General features: G+C 58.2%; 1 protein-coding gene across 12 annotated transcripts in view; it reads left to right on the forward strand.

Moving 5' to 3' along the window:
- CAMTA1 (calmodulin binding transcription activator 1) overlaps positions 1 to 22,164 on the forward strand; it is an 834,392-nt gene that overhangs the window by 721,818 nt on the left and 90,410 nt on the right. For all 12 annotated transcript variants that reach the window (XM_081817397.1, XM_081817396.1, XM_081817399.1 and 9 more), the window contains 2 exons: positions 7,013 to 7,166; positions 21,616 to 21,756. In XM_081817397.1, the coding sequence (XP_081673523.1) occupies positions 7,013 to 7,166; positions 21,616 to 21,756 (295 nt within the window). The remainder of the gene's footprint in view (positions 1 to 7,012; positions 7,167 to 21,615; positions 21,757 to 22,164) is intronic.

The raw sequence follows: 22,164 nt of genomic DNA on the forward strand, positions 1-22,164 counted from the left end.
GATTACTGAACCCCCATTCAAATCAGCAGTGTCGGTGGCCTTGCTTGTGAGTACTGGCCGTGGGTCAGGCCCACCCTGAGCTCCTTATGGCCTTGCCTCTCTCCCAACCAGGTCAAAGCCAGTCACAGTCCTCCCCCATGCTAAAGGGCAGACACGGAGGCTCAGGAGGGTCAAGTGCTTGAGCACGCTGGAGCACCCGCCCCTGGGCCCTACCCTGGACCCCTCGGAGCCGGGAGGCATAGGAGCTGTGGGGCTCTGGCTGCAGGTTGGAAGTCGGAGGTCTCTGGGGACTGGGAGAAGGTTTAGTACCCCGTCCCAGGCTCTGTGCCACTCACCGTGGCTGCCACCAGCTTGGGCTCGTCTGCTGTGCCTCCTGGTCTGTTTTCCTCTTTCCTTCCTCCTCCCCTCCTCTGCCTCTCCCTCTTGCCTCCAGCCCTGGCCTGAGGTCCAGTCCTCCATGCAGGGTAAGTCCGGTTCTCCCGGGCGGGGTCTCTGCTAGGGAAGCCTGTGGGCGCCATCGGAGAGACACGGCCCACCTCCACCTGCCGCTCTCCCAGGCTGCTTGCTGCACCCACTCACCCCGGGCATGAGGGTCCAGAAAACCCTAGTTACCCCCAGGGGCCACTGCAGATTAATCTGGATCACAAGTGCTGCTCCTGGCGCCCTGGCTGCCGCCCGCCCCAGCCACTGAGCGCCCACACGGTGGTGGCCACCGGCCCAGGGGGAGCAGGGATTCTTTCTTGACCAAAGCGGTCTCCCTCTCTCAAATTTCATCACCAGTCATTAAGAAGATTAAATGGGAAGCCATGCTTTTTCCCCACGGCTGGGCCAGCATCTCCCACCTGCCTCTCCCCACTGGACCCCAGTGGCCCAGGGCACCCAGGTCAGGAGGGACGAGCCCATGACTGAAGGGGACCCACGGTCCCCCACCTCACCCCCCTTCTACTCCAGCCTTCCCGAAAGGAAGTCCCACCCCGGGTAAGGGGAGGAACTTTGGCCGTGGCAACCAGGAAGGGGAGAGCCATGTGGACAGGGCACCAAATCAGGGCAGGGATTCCTCAGAAACTCGGTGGTCAGATGAAAGCAGCTCAAATATCACATGAGCCTTGGGCCGGGCCAGGGATGGTGGCCGGGGGAAAGGGGGCACTTCTTGGGCATCTGAAACCTCAACGCCCCAGAGACCCAAGGAACTGGGGGTGGGAGGCTGTCTTCCAGCAGCTGCTGACAGTCATTAACTTTGGCTTTGAACTCTATCAATGGTTCCCAAACTGTGTTCCAGAGAACACTAGGGTCCCAAGAGGGACTCAGGCTGACATTCAAATAAGCTTGGAAAGCCTGTTTACTGCCAACGAATGAGGCTATCCTCCTGAGCAGGGTGTCGTAAAGACTGACAAATCCTGCCGTAAAGGAGCCTGTGTGACTTTGGCAAAGCATCCCCTTTCTGGAACTTTCCTAACCCCTCCTGTGCTTTTGGACGTAAAGGTCCTTGACTTGTTCTCCCTAGACTTCCCTTTGTCCCCGAGGGTCAGGTGAAATATGCCATTTGGAAAAGGTATCATAGGAGACCAACTAACTCTGGCCCCCAGGACACACGCTTCCACCACCTTCAGCCTCCATACGTGTCTCTGCCCCGCAGAGTCCTGGCAGTCCGGAACTAGGTCGACCAGCAAATCCAAACCTCACATTTTCAGATAAAAACTGGGGTGGCACTGGGTCAAGGGGCCAGCTTAGCCTCCCACCAAAGGGCCAAGGGCTCCTGGGCCCCCTCAGGTGCTGCCACCCCACTTCCAAGAGGACAGACACCTCCTCCTTCTCCTCCTCCTCCTGAGTCTGTATGTCCCTCAGGAAGACACACTGGGCGTCTCCCGGGTGCCCAATGCTGAGTCACCAGGGGAGAGACAGCTGTCCCCATGCTGCCTCCCCCAGCGAGGTCGGCTGCCTGGCAGGCTCATTGGCCCATGCCCCAGGGGCCGCTCAGCTGTCCTGCACCCTCGGCACTCGGCAGGTGCTGGCCCTGGGCTTGGGGAGCCAGCCACCGCAGGAGCCTAGCCAGCGGGGCTCATACATCGGCTGGGAAGACAGGCCAAGCAGTAGGTGCTCAGAGCTCAGAAATGGGGGTGAGAGCCAAACAGGAAGTGGTGAGGGGTGCTGGGACAGCAGGGATGGGGCACCCATTCCATGGGGTCTCAGAGTGAGGTGTGCACGCGGAGGTGGTGGTGAGGTTTGCAGGCCCTGTGGGACAGACGGAGCACACCAGCTGGAGAAGGGCTCAGGAGAGAACAGGCCGTCTGGGGAATGGCAGTGTCTAGGTGGGTGGGCCAAGGGGAGTGTGAGACCAGGGGAGAAACAGATGGTCGTCCCATAACCATGTCAGGAACGTGAGCTCCCTTTGAAGGGCCAGGGAGGCTGGCCCAATTCACAGGATCATGGCTGCTGGCCTGAGATAATGGGTGGGGAGGGAGGCCAGAGCGGAAATGAGGAGGCCAGGGACGGTCCTTGAGGCAGAGGTGAGGGCCCAGGGAGCGGAGGGACAGAGTGGGTGGGAGGAATGACAGAACTTGTTCGGACTGGCTGTGGAGGGGGAGGGAGTGAGAAGAAAGAATGACGTGTACAGCTGGGGGAGGGCAGGGCCCGGGTGGGCCGGGCGGGCCTTGGGGACATCAGGCTCGGCCCCGCGAGCCAGGGGTACTTTGGAAGCCCTAACAAGGGCTGTCAACGGGCAGTCGGACAGATGAGCCTGAGCCGAGCAGAGAGGTGGGGCTAGAGAGAGAAAGCTGGAATCCGCACCACACTGTGGTTGTTAAGGCCGCGAAGCCGCATGAGGTCACTGAGAAAGGAGAAGGACAAGGACCCCGCTGGGAGGCGTAGAGGAAGGGGAGTCTCCATGCGCTCAGAGGAAAATCAGGACAGAGGGGCTGCCGCAGAGAGGGAGTGTGTTTTAAGTGGATAAACTGCCTGCTAGCTTCACTCTGGTCATTCTGTCAGAAAAATGTCAGAGTTTGGTTTGGTTTGGGGTCTGGTCTGGTGGCGCGTGGGAGTTAGAAGAGCGGTACTTCTTCCTGTCCAGAGGGGACTTCACACCTCTCAGGGGCCCTGTGGGGGCTGTTTCCACCTGCACATGAGGAGCTCAAGGCATCAAAAGGAAGGATGGATCACCTAGTCCATTGCACTTTCCAAAATGTTCTGGAATGTCTCTGAGACTCTTACTTATTCTCAGCCACAGCCCATCCCCACAGGGCTCCCTCCTCTAGGCCTTTGGTACCAGACCGGGCCTCCTGGACATTCAGGGGGCTCATCTTCAAGGGTCATGCTCTCTTTGTGGGGGTCGGCCTCTAGTGTGTTCACAGGAGTCCCGTTGCCCAGGGAGGAGCATCTGGACAGGATGTCGTATGCCCCCTGACCTGTAAGACCGGACCTGGGTGGTAAACCCCAGGGAAACACGCAAGCGGCCCGGGGAAGACAAAGGCAAGCTGGCTGCACAACCATCCAGAATCCAGAGTCCTGGCAGGTCTGCTGGGGTGCGTCCTGGGCCGGGTCCCCCCCGGAGCTGGGCACAGGCGAGCACCTCTCCAGCCCCTGAGCAGCCCTCAGCCAGGACCCGACATCCTTATGAATGCTCCATGAAGCTGATGCATTGGGACTCTCTGGCTATTATATTTTCCGCCAAAAACACCCAGTAAAATACACAACTAATGAATAAAATCATCGTGTTGCCAAGAAGCGATGTGTGCCCCAAATTTCCAAAAATATTTCAATCACTCTGTGTCTCAAAACCAGCCCCAGCCAGGAAGTCATCACTTAAAATTCAGCTCGGGCGTTTCAGACGCAGGATCCCCAGGCCCTAGGATGTGCTGAAGACACAGACCATGATGCTGTCTGCTCCTGCAGCCCCTAACCCCAAGCCCAGACTCCTTGAACCTTCCGGGGCTGGCACCTTCCCCCCAAGCGTATCAAGGCCACCGAGCAGCCCAGGCCCAGAGCAAAGCTTCCATGTTGGGCATATTCCCCGATTCAACAGAAACAGTGGTAGATCTAGAATCCCTAAAAAAGTAGTTACAGATGTGGGGCGCACAGGCCACTGGCTCTGTGAACCCCTGAAATGCAGTGTTGATGTGCCTTGGGTAGTTTCTGAAGCTAGACCTGGAATATCTACAGCCCTCATCCAATTCTCAAAGAGGCCTTAGAGACAGACAAGGGTAAGGACCAGCCTTGCCTCTTAGCCTCCTAGGAGTCGGAAAGACCGCTCTGGCCTCCGTAGACCCAGAAACCTGAAGCCACATGTCGGCAGAACACAGGCCTGGGAAGCCTAAGGATGGGGAGTCCTGAGACAGCCCAATTCAATTCTACAAACACGAAATGAGCACCGATCATTGCCAGGCACTGTCCCTGTGGTGGAGGAGGTCAAGGAGGCGGAGGCCCACAGACTGTGAAGACACAAACCTCCATCCTGCTATGGTGGATGTACGGAGGGCAGGGTATCAGGGAAGACTTCCTGGAGGAGGAGGCGATCCTTATGCCTGTCCTCAGAGACTAGATGGAAGCTGGTTATACAGAAATGCAGCTAGGCCCTGAAGAAGGGACAGAGCTTCCTGAAACTTTGGGTGCATGGTGAACGTGGCCCTGTGCTCCCCAAGCTCCTGCCTGCCCTCCCACCGCCTTGACCCCCCACAGCCTCCCCAAGCACCCAGGCTGAGCTTGGTGGGGCAGGAAGCTGCAGCCCTTTCATCTCCCAGGCGGCTGACATCCTGGCTCCTTCCCGCAGGGCCGGGCTCCTGCTTGGGGCTGGGATCAGAGGAAGCCCCCAGGGGAGGGCCTGGGGAGCCTGCAGCCCTTTGATCCTTCCTCTATTGTCTTGCTCAGTGGCTGATGCTGCCACCTGGCCAGGCACAGGCTCAGGAAGGAGCCCCCGGCCCAGACGCAACCCTAGGGAGGCCAGTGTGTCTGTAGGAAGAACTCAAAGCAGGGACTTGGGTTTATCAACCCATTTCTCCTTGGCTCCCCCATCCGTGCGATGAGCATAACATATCTACCCAGCCCACCTACCTCTTGGGCATATTGCAAAGATAAAGTGAAATGTGAGGTGGGAAAGCAGTTAGGCCAAGCAAAAAGAGGGCACCAGGTGTCTTGGCAGGCCCTGAATTTGGAGTCCTAACCCTGGCTTCCAGCCCAGGCTCTGTCCCCCGCCATACAGCTTTACCACAGTCCCCTGGTTGTAGACGGAGGGCGCTCTGCCGGCCCAGCCCGCCTCCCTGCCTAGCCCGGGCACCACATACAATAATGGCTGGAAAGTGCTCTGAGAAGACTAAAGTACCATGCGGATGTCAGGGATTATCAGTATTATTAAGGAGCATGATTGCCGCAATCCAGAAAAGCTGCCATTAACGAGAAGGCTCCTGTTCGTGTTGATTTAATTTCCTGGTTAACTGAGTGTTGGCAAGGAAAAAAAAAACCGTGTTCCAACCCTTATTGAAAATCTTTTTATTTATTTATTTTTTAAGATTTTATTTATTTATTTGAGACAGAGAGAATGAGAGACAGAGAGCATGAGAAGGAAGAGGGCAGAGGGAGAAGCAGACTCCCTGCCGAGCAGGGAGCCCGATGCGGGACTCGATCCCGGGCGGGACTCCAGGATCATGACCTGAGCCGAAGGCAGTCTCCTAACCGACTGAGCCACCCAGGCGCCCGAAAATCTTTTTAAATTATGCCAGTCTACTTTCTTACACTGGTCATGGTGTAGTGTTGGGTCTTTATTTATGAACGCATTGATTGATTCACATAGTCATTTATTGCTCTTGCTCTGACCATATCCCAAAAGGCAACTGTAGGCCCAGCCTCCTCCGAGCCGGCGGTCCTCGCGCCCTCCAGCGGCTTGCCGGGGTTATCACTAAGAAAAAGCAGAGAACACAGGTCTGGGGAAAAGCCTGGGGTGGAACCTTCTAACGGGCTGTATCCCCAGCTCCCTGGGGCATGTTGACATATTGCCAAGGTTTCCTTATGGTTTAAGCAATGCTTTCTGATTGGGGTGGAAGGTGTTTCTGGATTTACCCAGATGCACTCTAAAGTGTTACGAATGGGGTGTTGGGGTTTTTTTTGTTCTTCTTTTTTTTTTTTAACAAACTTGTCAGGCCTGATGTGGCCTTGCGTTCTGGAGGGCCACAGAAAGCCGTGGAAGGCCGAGGGTCTTTGCAGGGAAGCTGCTGTCCCACCAGATCCCCTCGGTAGGTCACTGCCAGCGCTGGTGGCTGGGCAGAAAGGCCCGGAGGGCGTTTTGAATTGATTCTCATGGGAAGCGGCTGACCCATTTCCATAGAACCATCTGGGGACAAAATGAAGTCTTCACACAGAGAGTTCTTTCTGTTCTAAAGGCTTCCCAGGACGAGTGTCCAGACAGAGGCTCTGAGCCACAGCTGCGTCCTGGGTGTTGCTCAGAAGTGACACGCTAACGGGGCTGTTTGTCCCGGGAGAAGCCCACGGGCTGAAGGGCAGAGGGGCATCCGGCCCTTAGAAGTGGGGTGCCTTACACTCCGGGAACTCCGTTTCCCCCAGGGAGGCAGGGGGTGATGATGCCTGTGTGGGGGACGCCCCGCGAGCTGTGATGAGGAACTGCACAGAGCAGGGGCCAGAGCTCCTGGGCAGCTGTTGGCATAAAGTCCCAGATGTCGGACTAGCAATATGTCGGGCCTCACGTGTGGTCCTTAGTTACACACAAATCAGCCCATGTGGTTCTCAGTTGGGGGTGAACTTTGTCCCTCAGGGGACAATGGGTAATGGCTGGAGACACTTCTAGTTGTCACCGCTGGGAAAGGGGCAGCGTTTACTAGCATCCCGTGGGCAGAAGCCGGTGCCCAGAGCAGCCCCACACCAGAGAATGATCTGGTTCCAGATGTCAGCAGTGCCAGGGTTGAGAAAGCCTGGTGTAGGCACGCTCAGCCTGTCTGCACCTGCTGGGGGGGTCCCCTTGGATGGGCTCCGTGCCTCCCTCATGCTGCCAGTCTCTGTACTCTCCCCGCAGAACCCCGACATCGTCCTGGTGCACTATTTGAACGTCCCGGCCATCGAGGACTGCGGTAAGCCATGCGGCCCCATCCTCTGCTCCATCAACACCGACAAGAAGGAGTGGGCAAAATGGACGAAAGAGGAGCTCATCGGGCAGCTGAAACCCATGTGTGAGTAGCCCTGGCCCACCTGGCCCAGGGTCCCATGCTGGAGGCCAGGCCAGCACCGTGCGGGCGGGTCAGAGGTCCTCTGTGGCCATCCAGCTTGGATGACAGTGACCGTAGCTGTCCTAAGGGTCACCCCCACCCTACTGTCACTTGAGCCTCTGAGCCCCCTACACCGTAGCCAGAGCACAGAACATCAGGAACTGCGGGCCCATGTTGCAGATGACAGCAGTGAGGATCAGAGGCACCAGGCCATGTCAGTGAGGAGCGGAGCCGAAAGAGCCCGGCGCTGCCGTCGCGTGGGCTGCAGACGGGAGAGCAGCTGAGGTCCGGGGACAGTGAGGCCTGGAGACAGAGGAGGGGCTGGCCAGAGCTGGCCCACCTCCAGCCCCCAGCCCATCTGCTCCTGGACGGAGGGCTGGCTCCGGCTCTGGCTCCCAGACTGGGTGGCATGCAGATGACCAGAATTAGCTGGATTTCATTTTGCCGGCAAAGTGATGTTCTCTGAAGCATCTGTCAGGTGCAGATCACTGAATGCAGGACGCCGAGTGAGTCTGGAGAGCTGGGCATGGCTGGTGCCTCGCTTCCACGGGCAGCCGCTGGGGGCTCTCGGTGGTCTCTCCTGCTGCCTGACTCCGAAAGAACAGACGCGGGTCTGCCAGACCCGAGAAGACCCATCCAGTGCGCAGAGGCCAGGGTTCCAGAACATCGATCTCTGAGGCTCAGTGCAAAGACATGTCACCAAACAGAACCTCAGAAAAGGGGTCCCCAGGTCCCTCAGAGCCAGTGCCATCCCTGGAAGCAGGGCTGTAGGGAAGAAGCTGATGGACACCATATACAGAGAGCAGCTGAAATGTCCTTTCCTGGGGGACCATAAGTGTCCTGTCACTGGGAGTATCCAAGCTGAGGCCTGTTGGCAACCACAGTGACCAGCTCATCCTGAGAGTCCCTTAGTGCTCAGATTGGGGGATTACCCCCCATTCCCAAGGTTGGGGGTTTAGGGACAGGAAGGAAAGAGGGGTCTGGGTGGGAAGGGAGACCCCCAATAGGCCAATGGCCCAGCCGCCCCGGGGCTGGGCCCCGAGACTGAGCCATCCTCCTGAGCCAGGTCCTGGTGGGGAGGTCCAGTGATCTTGGCCTCGCTGCTCCTGCTGCCAGGAATCTAGAACCAGGAGGCCCGGGGGCCTTTCAGGCTCAGGCTGTGTCCCGTGGAATCCTTCTTAACTGCAGGTGTGACACACCCATCTTGTTTAAACCCCCCGTTGTCCCCAGGGTGGATCATTCTCCCCTGTCCTCATCTGCTTACCCCACCTCATCCCTCTGCCCTTAGCAGACACATCAGCTCTTCTGCAGGCCCTGCCCCACTATGGGCTTCCCGCTGCCCCACCCCGCCAAGCACGCCCAGCTTCCCAGGACCTGCAGGGCGACATCAGACCAAAGTTAGCTGACCATGTTTCACCAGTGGGGCCCCTCTAGCCTCTTCAGTACTCTGCAGAGCACCCAGAAACTTGGAAGACATTGCAGCCAATCCCCAGGAATCTTTCCTGTTCTCTGCCATTCCTTAGAGCCCTGTACAGTTCTGGGCACATGCACATTGGTGGGATGGTTGAGTGGAAAGTGTCTGGGCCCAGCTTTGGTCCACTCCCCACGGGGGCCTGAGCAATGGACAAAGACCCCCAGTGTCCAGGCCCTGGGAGCCAGGGCTGCTCGGTGGTCCCCTCCAACGCCAGGCTAGGGGTCTGGGGAGCCAGGACAATGGCACCACGGTTCCTGGTCTCAGACTGGCCTGCCCACCCCTTCCAGTTGAGTACCGAGGTGGGGTCTAAATTACTTGACGTTGGGTTTCCTCCCCCAGGGTCTGTTCACGCGTCCTCCTCGGCAGAGCCTTGGCGGGGCCTGAGCAATGGCTCTGGTAACGGTGGGTGCCAACACCACCTGGGCAGGGCAGGGCAGCCCGAGCCGGGGAAAACAGGAGGTGGGCACATCCTGGGTCTGTGACTGCTTCACTGTGTGACCTCAGGCCAGTCGCTCAGGCTCTGCACCCCAGTCCCCTTCTATAAGGTGGAAGAAAGAATCCAGAGTCTTTGCACCAAGATCCATAGGACCCAGCCAGATCCTATGGAGGCCTCTGCAGACCCAGGTCCAATGCGCTGGGGCCACGATTTCACCCCATTTCCAAGGAAATTCTGGAGACCGTGTTAGCCAGAGGTCAGCCCAAAGGCAAAGATGCCTTTCACGGTGGCCTCCATGGTCAGAGCCTCGGGCCTGGGTCCTCCCAAATACCGCTTGAGCGCACACAGAGGGCCCTTCTCCTGGAAGCCACCCATGGCCACTGTCCTCATTCTTGTATTCTATCTGCTCCCTTTTTCTCTCCTTGCCTCTACCTCCCCACAATACCCCCCCCCCCATGCAGGAGCCTCCTCATGTCAGACAGGAATGCCACCTCCCTAGGGGCAAGGGGATTAAGCTCCATGAACCCTAGGGGGTGCCATCCAGACCTGAGTCAGCCTCTGATGCTTAACTGGAGGAAACGGTGAATGCCTGCTCAGAAGTCTGCAGTGCATCAAGAAAATTATGTAAATCTACAACAAACTCCCCCAAATCTAATAACGCTTGGCGCGCTGGTGTGTCTGGGGGCGGGGAGCGAGTGTGCACGTGTGTGCATGGCTCTGGTTAGAGACGTGCAGCCTGGAAGTCAGGCTCCAGTGGAAGCGCTACAGGCGATGGGTCTTGGAACACACACAGGGCACCAGCTAACCGGGCTCCGGAAAGCAGAGGTGCACAGGGGGCCAAGAAGCCATCAGATCTGGTTCCAAAATCAGGCATGCCACCCAACGCTGGAGCCAAACACATTAGCTTCATCACATTTTCACATAAATCACATTCCTTCAAAGACTTCACAGTTTGATTTCCTGATGTTTCCAAATTTCTCTGCCCTACAGCAGAGTTGTCAGTGGTTTAATCAAAATGTTGTGTTTATCAGTGGTGAAGGGAAACTCGGATCCGCGGCCCTTGCCTCACCTGTTGCAAGACGGGGGTACTCCTTGTTCTTGAGCCTGGGGAATCTCACAAATGCTGGCTTCTAAGCCAAATGGATTCTGAGAACCCTACCTTGATGCTCGCAATTGTGCCGTTTGGTCTCACGGGGGCTTCCCTTCAATCTGCCATCTGAGGGAGGCCTCTTACAGAATTTAAAAAAAAAAAAAAAAATGAAGACGGCGGAAAAATTAAGATATCTGGTTGGAATTCCCGATGTGTTTCCAAAGATGCTTCCTATCTTTTGCAATCCCTTCCGTGGCAGTTAGAATATGGGTGCTGCTGTGACAAAGACCAAAAGAACAGTGGCTTTAATAAAAGAGAAGGATATTTCATGCTCACAAAGTAGTTCAAGGTTGACATGGCAGCCTCAGAGTGTCGGGGATCAGCCAGCTGGGCTCCTTGGGCTGATTGCTCTACCATCCCTAGGACACTGCTCTCTTTTTTGTGGTCCAAAATGGCTGCTCTAGCTCCTGCCAGTGCAACCGCATTCCAGCCGGTGGGAAGCAGGGAAGACAAAGCGGAGGGCAAGCTTCTTCCTTTCAAGAACAGGGCCCAGAGGTTGTACACAATATTTCCACTCCTATGTCGTAGGGCAGAATTTGGTCATATGGTTACCCTTGATTGCAAAGGAGTCTGGGAAGTGTAGTCTCATGCTAAGCCCTACCACCCTAACTTACTTTGGGGAATAGGGTTCCATGTGTGAGTCATTCAGAGCCAAGTGGAGCTGAGCTCAGCCTGGGGTGTCCCTGTGGGGCCTCAACTGAGAATCACTTGTCTTAGGTCAGAGTCTGAGCATGATTGTCTCAGGCCCGATCTGAGGGTTGGAGTTTATAGAATTCAAGTGAATGTGATCTACAGCTCAGTATGTCTCATCCTGGAACTTCTGGGGTCTGTTCCCGTGCAGCTGGTCTGAGAGCACCAGCTTTGGACCAGCAAAGTGCCATAGTGTGAGCAAGGGACCGGGCAGGTGGGGTTCTGTCGTCCCGGGTCAATTTGAGTGGAGAAGAATGCCAGGGAGCTCTGTGCCACAGTCCTGCTGGTGGGAAACGTGCTCAGTGATCCTTGGCTGCCCAGAACCACAGTGGCTCTGAACCGCCGTGCCCCGGACCTTCCACTCTTGGCTCTACTTGAGCTTGCAGGAAGTCAGATGGGGCCCTTGGAGGGATCCCCTCCTCTAAGCATCCGTGGCTTTCTGCCTGGCCCCATTTCTTGGCAGCCTGGGAGGGGACAGGCATGCCAGCCACTTCCCAACTAGCAGTAGAAGAGGTGATGCCATCCAGAGTGAGGGATGAGGGCGTGAATTTTAAGCTGTGTTCACAGCCCTTCCTGGAAAGGGATCGTGCCCCAGCTGTCCCGCCCAGGGGCTCCCCTTGGAGCACGCTGGCTGACCAGGTGGTCCTGCATCGCTGAGCAAGGCCGGGCCTTCCTGCTGACCTCCGTGGCCCCAGAGATCATCTGGCGGTTCCACCAGCTCCCTCTGGGCTTGGCTCTGCTCGGACTGCCTTCCCAGGGTCCCGAGACCTGTGGGTGGGAAAACAGGAGGGCTGGCTGGGGAGCCTGCATAGCCCCAGGCAGGGAACCCCACATTGCTGGAAGTAGCTTATGTGGCAGAGAGGCTGGAGGGGAGTGGGCTCATCAGCAGGCACCATGTCTCCCAGGAGCTCCTCAGCCACCCCCACTTGAAGCCAACGGAACCCTCGGTGACCAGAGCCCCCCACCCCTTTCTCGCCGTCTGAACTGCCCAGCCCCTGCAGTACCCAAGGCTTAGTAGTATGGTCAATGCATCTGTTGTTTTCTCATAATTTTCCAGACAAAGACCAAAGATCCAGTAAGAGGGGCTGTGTTTATTTGTTTTGCTTTTTTGCTTAGATTGTAATCCTGGTGATTATAGAATATCAAGAAGTAAAATCAACAAAGGCTTTCCTTTCCGGCCCTGCACGGAACCCCGTTCCTGGTCGATTAGCGCCACCTGGTGGCCGGTAGCCGCAGGGCGGCTCAGAGGTGTGAGCCCTCTGCAGGAGCCGGACTCTCTGCCTGGCCGGGGTCCGCAGCAGCGGGGGGATGTGGGGCACTGGGCCACCCCTGCCTGTGGACCTGGGGTCTGGGATGTGGTGAGAGGCCATCAGGGGCCTGCTCTGGGATTCTGGAGCCCTGGGCTCAGGCTGGGGCTGGAACAAGCAGAAGGGGGCCCCAGAGAGAGTCCCATCTGCTACCTTTTCCTCTCCGACTCAGTCTGTCCTGAGCAGACATCAGCCGGCTGTGCAAGACCAAGGGGCTGCAGCGCCAGCCTGACAAGGAAGGCATCTCCCAAGTCTTGGCCAGAGTCTGTGGGTGGTAAGAGGCAGTTAGCAAAGCAAGTCCCAAAGGCACTGCCCCCCATGTAGTTGCAGGCAGGGGCACCAAGATGGGGGGCTGGGGTACAGCCAGGAAGGGGAATCTGTTGTAAGAAAGGGTTGGAGGGTTCCTTTCTGGTGAGAAATGTTCACTTGGAAGCACTTTCCAGTGTCCCCCTCTGAAGTTACACCCAGGATAAGAGCCAGGGACCAGGAGTCAGGAGCGAGCGCGGGCATGGCCAGGCTGCCCACCCCTGGGGCTCAGGGGACCCAGAGCAGCTGTGGTGCCCCACCCAGAGCTCCGAGGCCCACAAAGCCTGGTGGAGATGTTGGCTCCGTGCCGGGAGCTGCGGTCCACAGTGAAACGGCCTGGGCAGATGGATCAAAGGCAGGCTCCTAGCCCACCGCAAGCCCTGTCGTGGAGATCAGGGTCAGCACCCTTCTGAGGCCACAGGCCTCTTTGAGTGTCAGATGGTTCTCCGAGCCACGTGGGAGGGAAACAGGCACTGCAGGCAGAGCTGATCTCGAACACGCACCAAGAATCGTGTGTGTAATCGGCCCCGTGAAATCTCCCCATAGACTTTGGGTTAAGATATGCTCCCCTAGAAGTTTCCTTGGGTTAAAAGTTTCACGTTAGAGCCAGGCACATAATGGGGTCTTGTAGACATTATTGACTTGAACTCGTGAGAAACACTGTGTGCCAGGAAGAGGAGCACATCTGTGTCCCCACGGCAGGCGCAGAGCCTGGGACGGCAGCTCTACCCCTAAGAGCAGAGGCACTCATCAGTGGCTGGAACTCGTGAGAGCCGGAAGGTTCTGCCCTGCTCCCTGCCTGGGTCCACAGGCTGTGGCTTCACTGGGGGAGGGCAGGACAGTACAGAAGGGCCCGGAGAAGATTTTCCTGCTCTGGTTTGCTTGTCCCTGTGGTTAGGAGCTCCTGGCATGGGGAGCAGACAGAGTGGGTCCCCTTATGTCCCCAGCTTCTGCCAGCACGCCTTCCCGGCACCTCCTGCCCTTGCACAGAGGAGAGCAGGCAGTGGGCATCGGGGCGAGTCCGTTTGGGCTGACTTCCTTTTCCTGCTCACAGGACCAGGTTTGCTTTGCAAATGTGCTCCCTCAGGCTAAATTGTATTCGGCTGATGTGGCCCCCAAGTAGGAAAACTGAAAGAGAAATGCTTCTTTTGATCTCCCGTCTCTCCCCGGCTGCTTGGGCGCCACGCACTCCCTGCTGTTACAGAATGCCCAGCTCTGTCTTAAGCATCCCCTAATTCGATGAGCTCTGATGGATTGCGTCCCTGGGCTGCTATGGAGGACACCGCAGCCCCACCCACACCCCGTGCCTGACTGCCACCCAGAGCTGACAATATTAAAATCTCCAGATTCTCAGCTTCTCTCTGAATATTGAAGGTTCTGGTCCACACGGTTAGGAGCCAAGAGGCAGCTACCTGAGTGCCGCCTGCCTCCCAGCATGTAGGTACCATCTTCAGACCCGAGGAGGAGACATCCGATTCCAGGATCCTTACAAGCCCAGAGGCTTGAAAGAAGCAAGATGGCAACTTGTCCAGAGTCCCACGTGGTCCCCTGCCCCCACTGCCAGGGATCTGGAGGGGCTGCTCAGACAGGGGGTCCCTCCTGCCGTCTCTGCCGCTGAGCGGGGCCTTGGGAGATGGTCTGCCATGAAGCCTGAAGAGGGGAGAAGAAGATTCCAGAGCCCCTGTGGCCCCCCGGATGTGGGACAATGGCTGGAGCTTCTCTCCCAGCCACCTGAGCTTCGGACATCGCTAGACAACCAGAGCTCCCAGCACATTCCCGCTCTTACTAGGGCACAAAGAATTCCCTGCCTCAGCAACAATGCCATTTAGCAAACTGGGAGGAGATTCTGAGAGCCTCCATATGACCGACTCCACAACGTCGCATCCTGGGCCCACTTAGCAGGGAAACACCCAGCTTTGTATGTCACTGGGACCCTAGGAGCTGGCCTGGGAGGCCAGGCGCCCGGCGCGGGGAACCTGTCCCTATACGGCTCCCGATTGTGTGGGTCCCCTCGCCCCCCAGGTCCCAGGCCCCTCTCACCTGCCAGATATGTTCCGTTCTCAGGCCCTCGGCCTTTCTCCGTGGCATGTGTACCGTTGGAACAAGGTGGGCCCCCCCGCCCAGAAGATGATGCCCCACATCCCCAGACTTCCAGAACCAGGAACTACAAGCTCACTGGGGACCCCGCACTTGCGTCCCTGCGCATGCACACCATCCTGTCCCCACACAGCCTCTGCCCTCCTCAAAATGAGATTTCTGGAAATGTTGTCCTCAGGACCCATAGGAGAACAGAGTTGAGGGTGCGATGGGGAGACGGAATAGCATGTGGGTGTCTGGATCTGGGAAGTCAAATCTAATGAAAATTTTATCCAGCTGAACCCAGAAATCAGAAGCAGGGCCTTTATTCCTGTCAACAAGAACACAGTCAAGACGAAACTAGTGGTTGCCGGTTCCCATTGACCTTGTTGCCATGGAGACAGCCTTAGTGTCAACAACTCGCAGGATCCAGCAGGGCTCATTCACGCGGGAGGCACGTGGCAGGCCCCCTCCCACCTGCCTCCATCACGTGCTTCCCAGGTAGGGTGCCCACAGGTCCAGGGCTGCCCGGGAGCGGCCCAGTTCATACCGTGGTGCAGCCATTTGATCCCAGTGCCCCCGTCAGTCTCCCAAGGTGACCTGTCTGGACAGCAGGTCACATGGCCACCTTATTTATAGGTTGTGACTAAGGGTTGAGGACCTGGGCAGGAGTCCTGGATGAGTCCAGGCTGAGGGGGAAGGAGGAGGGGACTGCCCCCCCCCATAGGCCTCGTGTTCGGTGGGGGGGGAGGGGAGGTGCTTATCTTTGTCACCAACATTACACGCGTCACCTGCTTGCCACAGCACCGAGAAATCTCTCCCGTGCAGAGAAAGCCAAATGTCGGTTCCAGCAGGCACCGCCTTTGTGGTTACTGCAGTGACCCAAGCTCCAGCCAGCATGCCCTGTCGTCACACCTCTAGAAGTTTCTGCCCTGCAGAGCAAAGAGGGACAGGCAGCTAGTTCTCACCAGCCTTCCGGAGCCGCCGTGGGGCAGGGGGGGAGCTCTCGGAGCTCTCCTTTCTGACTCTGTCCAGCTCCTCTCCAAACTGTTCCAGGAACGATGTTTCAGAACAGAAAGGGTGACTAGCTCCAGGTCCTGGGCCCTGGCCTGCCTCAGAGCTCCTATGGACACCATCGAATCAGAATCCTGGGGGTGGGCCCCACTAGCTGTCTGTAAAGTCCCTTGGGAAACATGCAGTCAGGTGAAGCACCCATTTTACACGTGAGCAAACAGAGGCCAAGAGAAATCAAAGACCCTCCCGAGGTCACATGTTTGTGAGGAGAAGAGCTGCAGAGGCTCACCCCTGACCTCAGGCCAGCGTGTCCCCCCAGCCTGGCCCCACCTCCCCCAGCTCTTCTTCCCATATGGCTAGCTGGGACATTGAGGTGAGAAATTCATCCTAAACTGTCCTAAGTTCCACTGCTGTTTAGGGTAGCCATGGCGGGAATGGACATTTGTGGCTTCTGCAGGCATCCAGGAGGAGGCCACCTGTGGGCCCCTGGTCTCTGACTCAGTGGGTTTCCTCCCTGCCCCACCCCCAGTGACTGGAAAGCCAGGCGAGGAAGCCCTGTCTCAGACCCAAACTCTGCCCCCACAAATCCCACCTTCTTTGAGAGGAGGCTTTCCTTGAGCTCCCTGTCTTTTGTAGAAATTTCCCCTAAACACACTCCAGTCTGCTGAGAGAACCAGGGCCAAGCAGGCCTCTGGGGACCCTGGCAGCCCAGGTGTGGACACCCGGACGAGCTCCTCACATAGGCCTTCCTCCCTCTCTTGCTGGCATCCAATCTTCCGAGAGCAGGTCCGTCGCAAGTCCTGCCCCCCACTCCCTGCCCTGGGTTGGTGGCCCTGCCTGGCTGCCCCCCGGCCCTTCTGAGGCAGCTAGTACCCTCCAGGGTCAGGATGGGCAGGGGGCTATGGGACAGCACCTGGCCCGGCCCCAGCTTCCGGGGTCCCCTGCATGGTCACCCCCCGGGAAATCAGACAGCCTGTCCCTCGTAAGTGAAGTGAGTCCAGCTGTGAGTGTAGGGAGCTCTCAGCCTCCTGATGGGGTAGCTGTCCCTCCTCCACCTACTAATTCACCTTCCAGCCCTTCCTCAGTCCCTGGAGGGATGCGGGCTGGAGAGGCCCTGGCAGGCAGGTGGCTTAGTGGGAAGAGCTAGACCCTGCAGCCCATCCCACCCCCACTCATCTGCTGTGTGACCTTGGGCAGGTCATGTAACTTTCCTGCCTTGGTCCTCACGGTAAAGAAATGGGATGATAATTCTTCCTCAAAGGATTGTTGAGGGATTAGAGACATAATCTCTAGACTGGTGGGTCTCAAACTTGAGCCAGCATCGAATCCCCTGGAGGGCTTGTTAGGACCCAGATCTGAGCCCCATGGACAGAATTTCTTATTCGGTCGATCTGGGTAAGGCATGGGGATGTGTGTCTCTAGCAGGATCCAGGCAGTTATACTGCTTCTGGGACCCCAGTCTTAGAACCACTGCCCAATGCCCTGTCCACTGTAAGTGCTCCAGAGGGGACAGATAATATTTGCAATGTAGTCAACAAATAAAGAACCCAGCACAGTGCCGGGTTCTGGAACGTCCCTGACCTCAGGGCCCCTAGAATGTGCACACACACACACATGCGCACACTAAGTGTGGGGTGCAGAGGGCAGGTGACTCTCTCCTGGGGCTCCTAGGGCTCCAGCCAGTAAGCCTGGGGCAGAGGGAGGACGGGGAGCGGGAGTCTGCCTGGGCTACCACTACAGAATAGCACAGACCGGGGAATTTCGACCATGGGAATTAATCTCCGTGTGCACACACACGCCCCGCGTCTCTTCCTTTTCTTACAAGGACACGAGTCCTGTTGGATCAGGGCCCCACCCTTATGACCTCATTTAACCTGGCACCTCCTGAAAGGCCCTATCTCCAGACACAGTCACCTTGGGGTTAGGGCTTACACCTAAGAATTTGGGGGCACACAATTCTGTCCACACAGGGGGTGACAGGGAAGTCCATCTGGGTTCAGGCCTAGCCTGCATCGCCAAAGCTCCCCCCCACCCCACCCCTGCCACCACCACGCGGCTGGACCCGAGCAACCATAACCCAGCCCCAGGAGACGGTGAGCCCCGCCCCCCGTCCCCAGCCCCCTCTCCCAGAGCCCAGTGACTCTCTTCGCGGTGGTTGGCCACCTCTTGGGTAAACTGTTCATCAGAAGATGCTCTCCAAAGCATGGCCCACATGCTGTTGTCATTGATTTCATTTTGATTATTCATATTAGTGGGATTATAGCTGCCTCGTCCCAGGGGGTAATTAGGGTAAGTGTCGCATACGGGCCAGGTCAGCGCTGGAGTGGGCTGGGAGTTCCTGCAACAGGCACCCCAGCCTCTGCTGTGCCGGCCAGTCCTCATGCAGGGCATGCTCTGGGCAGCCCAGCCAGAGCCGGGGGGGGGGGGGGGGCGGGGACAGGGCAGCTGGGGGACTGCTCGGGGAGCCACGGGAGCACCTGCATACCCCAGTTTCCAGTGGAAAGTGGGGCCCTCCTGGAAACTCGTGGCCTGCACCGGCCTGTGGGGGAGCGGGCTTGGCCCACCCACCCCTGCCTTCTCCCCCCATGGTACTTGCCCCTGCCCAGCCTTCCTGGGACCACCACCCGAGGCTGTGCCTAGGTTGCTGTGGGGAGGCCCCCCCTCCCTGGGATTGGGCACAAGTTGGGCTCCTCCCATTTGAGGTAGCCGACTATGGCCTGGGAATTAGGAGCCCGGTACCCTCCACCAAGACCTAGCAAACAGTGGGGACAAATATGACCCAGAGCCACCAGGAAGCTATTCTTCTGGGAATTTCCTTTTCTCTTTCTGTGCTTCCCCCACACACCCCCCACACACACCCCAAGTCATGACCTTTACATTTAATCAAGTGTATTTTTAATGCAGTGTCCCTTTTGCTGCTTTTGCAAAGGGCGGGGGTTGGGGGGGTAGGAGGGGACAGCCGGCCAGCACACGTGTTTATTAACCTTCCCTTCATAAAACACTCTTTTCCCATAGAAATCTCCTTTCCCGCTGATTCATTACGTGTCGGAAGCAGAGCATGACATGTTAAAAGCCGTCTTGATAGTATTTGATATTCAGTACTAACAACTCACCAGCTCGGAGGAGGGGGTTCCTCTCCCCGCCCCCACCCGAGGGGGAGGGACACAATCTGCATATTGAATGTGCCAAGACAGTAGGTAATTTGCATTAAGCATCCAGAAATTCTCTGCTTGCAATCTGTCACCCTTCACTGGGTTTTCATTTTATAACCTTCACAACAGAAAAGAGGAGAACAAGAGGCAGAAAGAATGCAGGCAGGGGGCCTGCTCGGCAGGGCTGGGGAGGAAGCCCGGAGTGGGCGGCAGCTGTCAGCAGAGGGGGGCTCTGGTCAGAAAGGCCGGAGGACCCCAGCAGAGGCATCTGCCACTCGAGGGATTCAACAGCCCACCCACCCCAAGACCCAGATCATCGGGCAAGGAGTGGCCGTGTGGCCAGAAGCCGGAGGTAGACTGCCCTGTGGGGAGGCCCGCTGCTCCTCTCTCCAGAGAGCCAAGTTCACACCCAGGTGGGGGTTTTCCTGAGAACGCCTTGGTCTGGCTTTGCAACGGGCATCCGCTCAGAGTCCACCGTAGGAAGGAGCAGCAATGGTGGGCTCCCAGACTTGCAGTGACCTGCAGAATTCAGGCTTAGGACAGAGCTGTGTGTTCGCCATCCTGACAGCCCATGAGGAACTCCTGGGGAGCTTTAAAAAAGAAAGCCTGGCACTACCCCAGGGCAGGGGCTGGGACACGCCATCTGCATGTGCAGCTGTACGGCGCAAGGGGAGGGGGTCCTCAAACCCTGCACCCCCCTTCAGCCTCTGCTCCCTTCTCTACAAAATGAGGAGCCCAGAAAAGGTCCTCAGCCAAGTGGACCCTGGCCTTCACTCCTGCCTTGACCAGGCCCCTTCTGCTATTATCCGTCTTCCATACTGGGTTTCCAGGAGGAGGTTTATTTGAGTAAAGGTCTCTATAGCTGTAGTGAGATCTGCAAACCCCTGGCCTGGGCCTTGCCTTTCGGCTGCCGAGGACAAGGTGGGGGAATGCAGGTGTTTTCGCAGGGCTGCCAGACCACTCCCCAAGGGATCCCAAGGTGGGAGAAGGTGGTCTGGAAACCACCCCACCACCCCCTGCACAGGCCCATCACACGGCAGACACGACTTCCCATCCAGGCAGCTCAGCCGGCTCGGGGACAGGAGCCACTGGGCATCAACCCCCATCCCCTCCTGATGATGCATCAGAAGCCAGGACCCTCTGGGAGCAGGGCCACTGGCCTCATCGGAACCGGACCAACCCCTGGGGCAGATGCGAGGAGAAGGAAGCAGCGCCCGCCGGGACTCCCAGCACATCACCAGCCACACGCAAGACGGTTTCTTTGAAAAACCACTGAAGTCCTACATAAAGGAGTTGACCAGGACCGATGGCCGATGGCCGTGGAGCTCTCTCCACGGGACTCCAAGGCAGAGCCACCGGTGGCTGGCAGAGCGAGCAGCTTCCTTCCCCAAGCCCAGATCCCCCGGCGTCGGGCAGGCCGTGAGCTGAGGCCAGCATTGCACATGCTCATCCCCATCACCACCCGTGACCGTCAGGACAACAGCTGTCCTTTGTTGTGAACACACAAAGTACAAGGCAGGTGGAGGGGGTTTCCTCCTGGCCGCCCTGTCAGGCGGAGACTATTCTGTTTCCATTTCACAGGTGAGGGCACCGAGACTCAGACAGGTTTAGTGACTTGCCCACATTCACACAGCAAGACCGAAACCCAGACTCGCATCCAGATATGAATCTGTCCCAGCTCCTCCCCGCTGTGTGGACCCTCTCCCTGTGCGGCTGCCTTCTGGAGCCTCACAGAGTGAGGGCAGGCCTGGGGCATGGTGACGTTCTTTCCCTGGAGGCCTGTGAGAGAAACTCCTCCAGCGGAGAAAGGACAGCGTCCTTGCATTGACAAAGCCACTGGCCTCTCCCCAGCGTGACCCCGCCCTGCTTCTCTTCCCAGACCACCTGTTCCCACTGTCCCCGTTTCACAGCAAGCTGGGTCCCTCCTAGAGCCCCGGGCCCTGGCCCCCAGCCCCAGGGCTAGGGACTCATTGCCTCTGGAACCTGGCCCCCTAGAGCCACCAGAGAGAGCGGGGCTGGGCCACGTGCCTGGCGTGGAGGACCATGGAACGAGTGGGCGTGACACCTATCAGCCCACGGGCCCCGTGGGCAAGTCAGTTTATTTTAGATTTTCAGCCCCTGTCCTGCCAGGCAGGTGGGGAGCCCACCCTCAGCCATTCTGTGGATCCACCCCAACAGCAGGGACAACAGAGGTCCTGGGATTGGCCACGCAGGTGGCTGGTCATCAGTGGGCATCCACTGTCCAGGTCCTGTGGGCCCTTCAGTTCTCCCCCTTGTCCCCCCGCAGCCTAGCCCGCAGCCCCTCGAGGCCGAGAAGTCTGGTGAGAATGAGAAACAGAAGCTCCCCTCCAGGGTTGGGCATCCACCCGGGCACACAGCCTCCATCTCCTCTCCGAATCTCCACTACCTACAGTCTGGGGGGGCCTCAGACGCCTGCCACCGCTCCCTCCCAGTCTCCGCTCCCTTCTCCTCCACTCCGGGGCCCCTCGAAGAGCCACTCTTGGGCACTTGGACTTTGGGAAAACAGAAGCAAATCTCTAGGCCGTCCGCTCCCCGGGCTGCGCCGTAGGGAAGGGAAGAGGGGAGGCAGAGGAAGAGCACGGAGCTCCCAGTGGGAGTGGGGGTCTGATGGGGCAGCCTGGCCCCCTCCCCTTCCCTCCCTCCCCCCCCATGTACATCAGGTCCCCCCTAGAGCCAGCCTCCCAGCAGAGAGGGAGCTATGTTCTGAGAGGGCCCAGGTCCCAGCCCCCCGGGCCCTGCCCCTGCACCCCGTGACCTCTGACCCCCTCATCCTCTCTCTCCCCATAGTCCACGGCATCAAGTGGACCTGCAGCAATGGAAACAGCAGCTCAGGCTTCTCTGTGGAGCAGTTGGTGCAGCAGATCCTCGACAGCCACCAGACCAAGCCACAGCCTCGGACCCACAACTGCCTCTGCACTGGCAGCTTGGGTGAGCAGGGCCCCCCTGTGGGGGGGGGGCGCAAACGGGCAGAGGGGGCCCTGCCCGACAGTGGGTGGCTCTCCTCCGCAGGGGTAGCCTTGCTGTCCAGTGAGCCAAGTGGGGTCAGCCAGGAGCCAGGGGACAGGGCAGGACAGCACCCGAGACAGACTCACCCTCATCCTGCCCTGTGGGGCTGGTGGGGAAGCCCACTTGGGGCAGGAGAAAGCCGTTTCCAGAGAGGTAGCTCCCTCTAGGGATGGGGGCAGCAGAGTTGGGGAGTGCATGGGGCTGGGGCTCCAGGCCTTGTCTACACACAGCAGGCACCCTCCAGGCCCCATCTTGGGTATCGTCAGCAGGAAGCCCAGGTGCCCAGGCACAGGACTGACATGGGCTTTTCAGGGAGGTCAGCCCCAAGTC

This window comes from Leptonychotes weddellii, chromosome 4 (genome assembly GCF_054177405.1).
Source record: "Leptonychotes weddellii isolate Sample4059 chromosome 4, ASM5417740v2, whole genome shotgun sequence".
Taxonomy (NCBI): domain Eukaryota; kingdom Metazoa; phylum Chordata; class Mammalia; order Carnivora; family Phocidae; genus Leptonychotes; species Leptonychotes weddellii.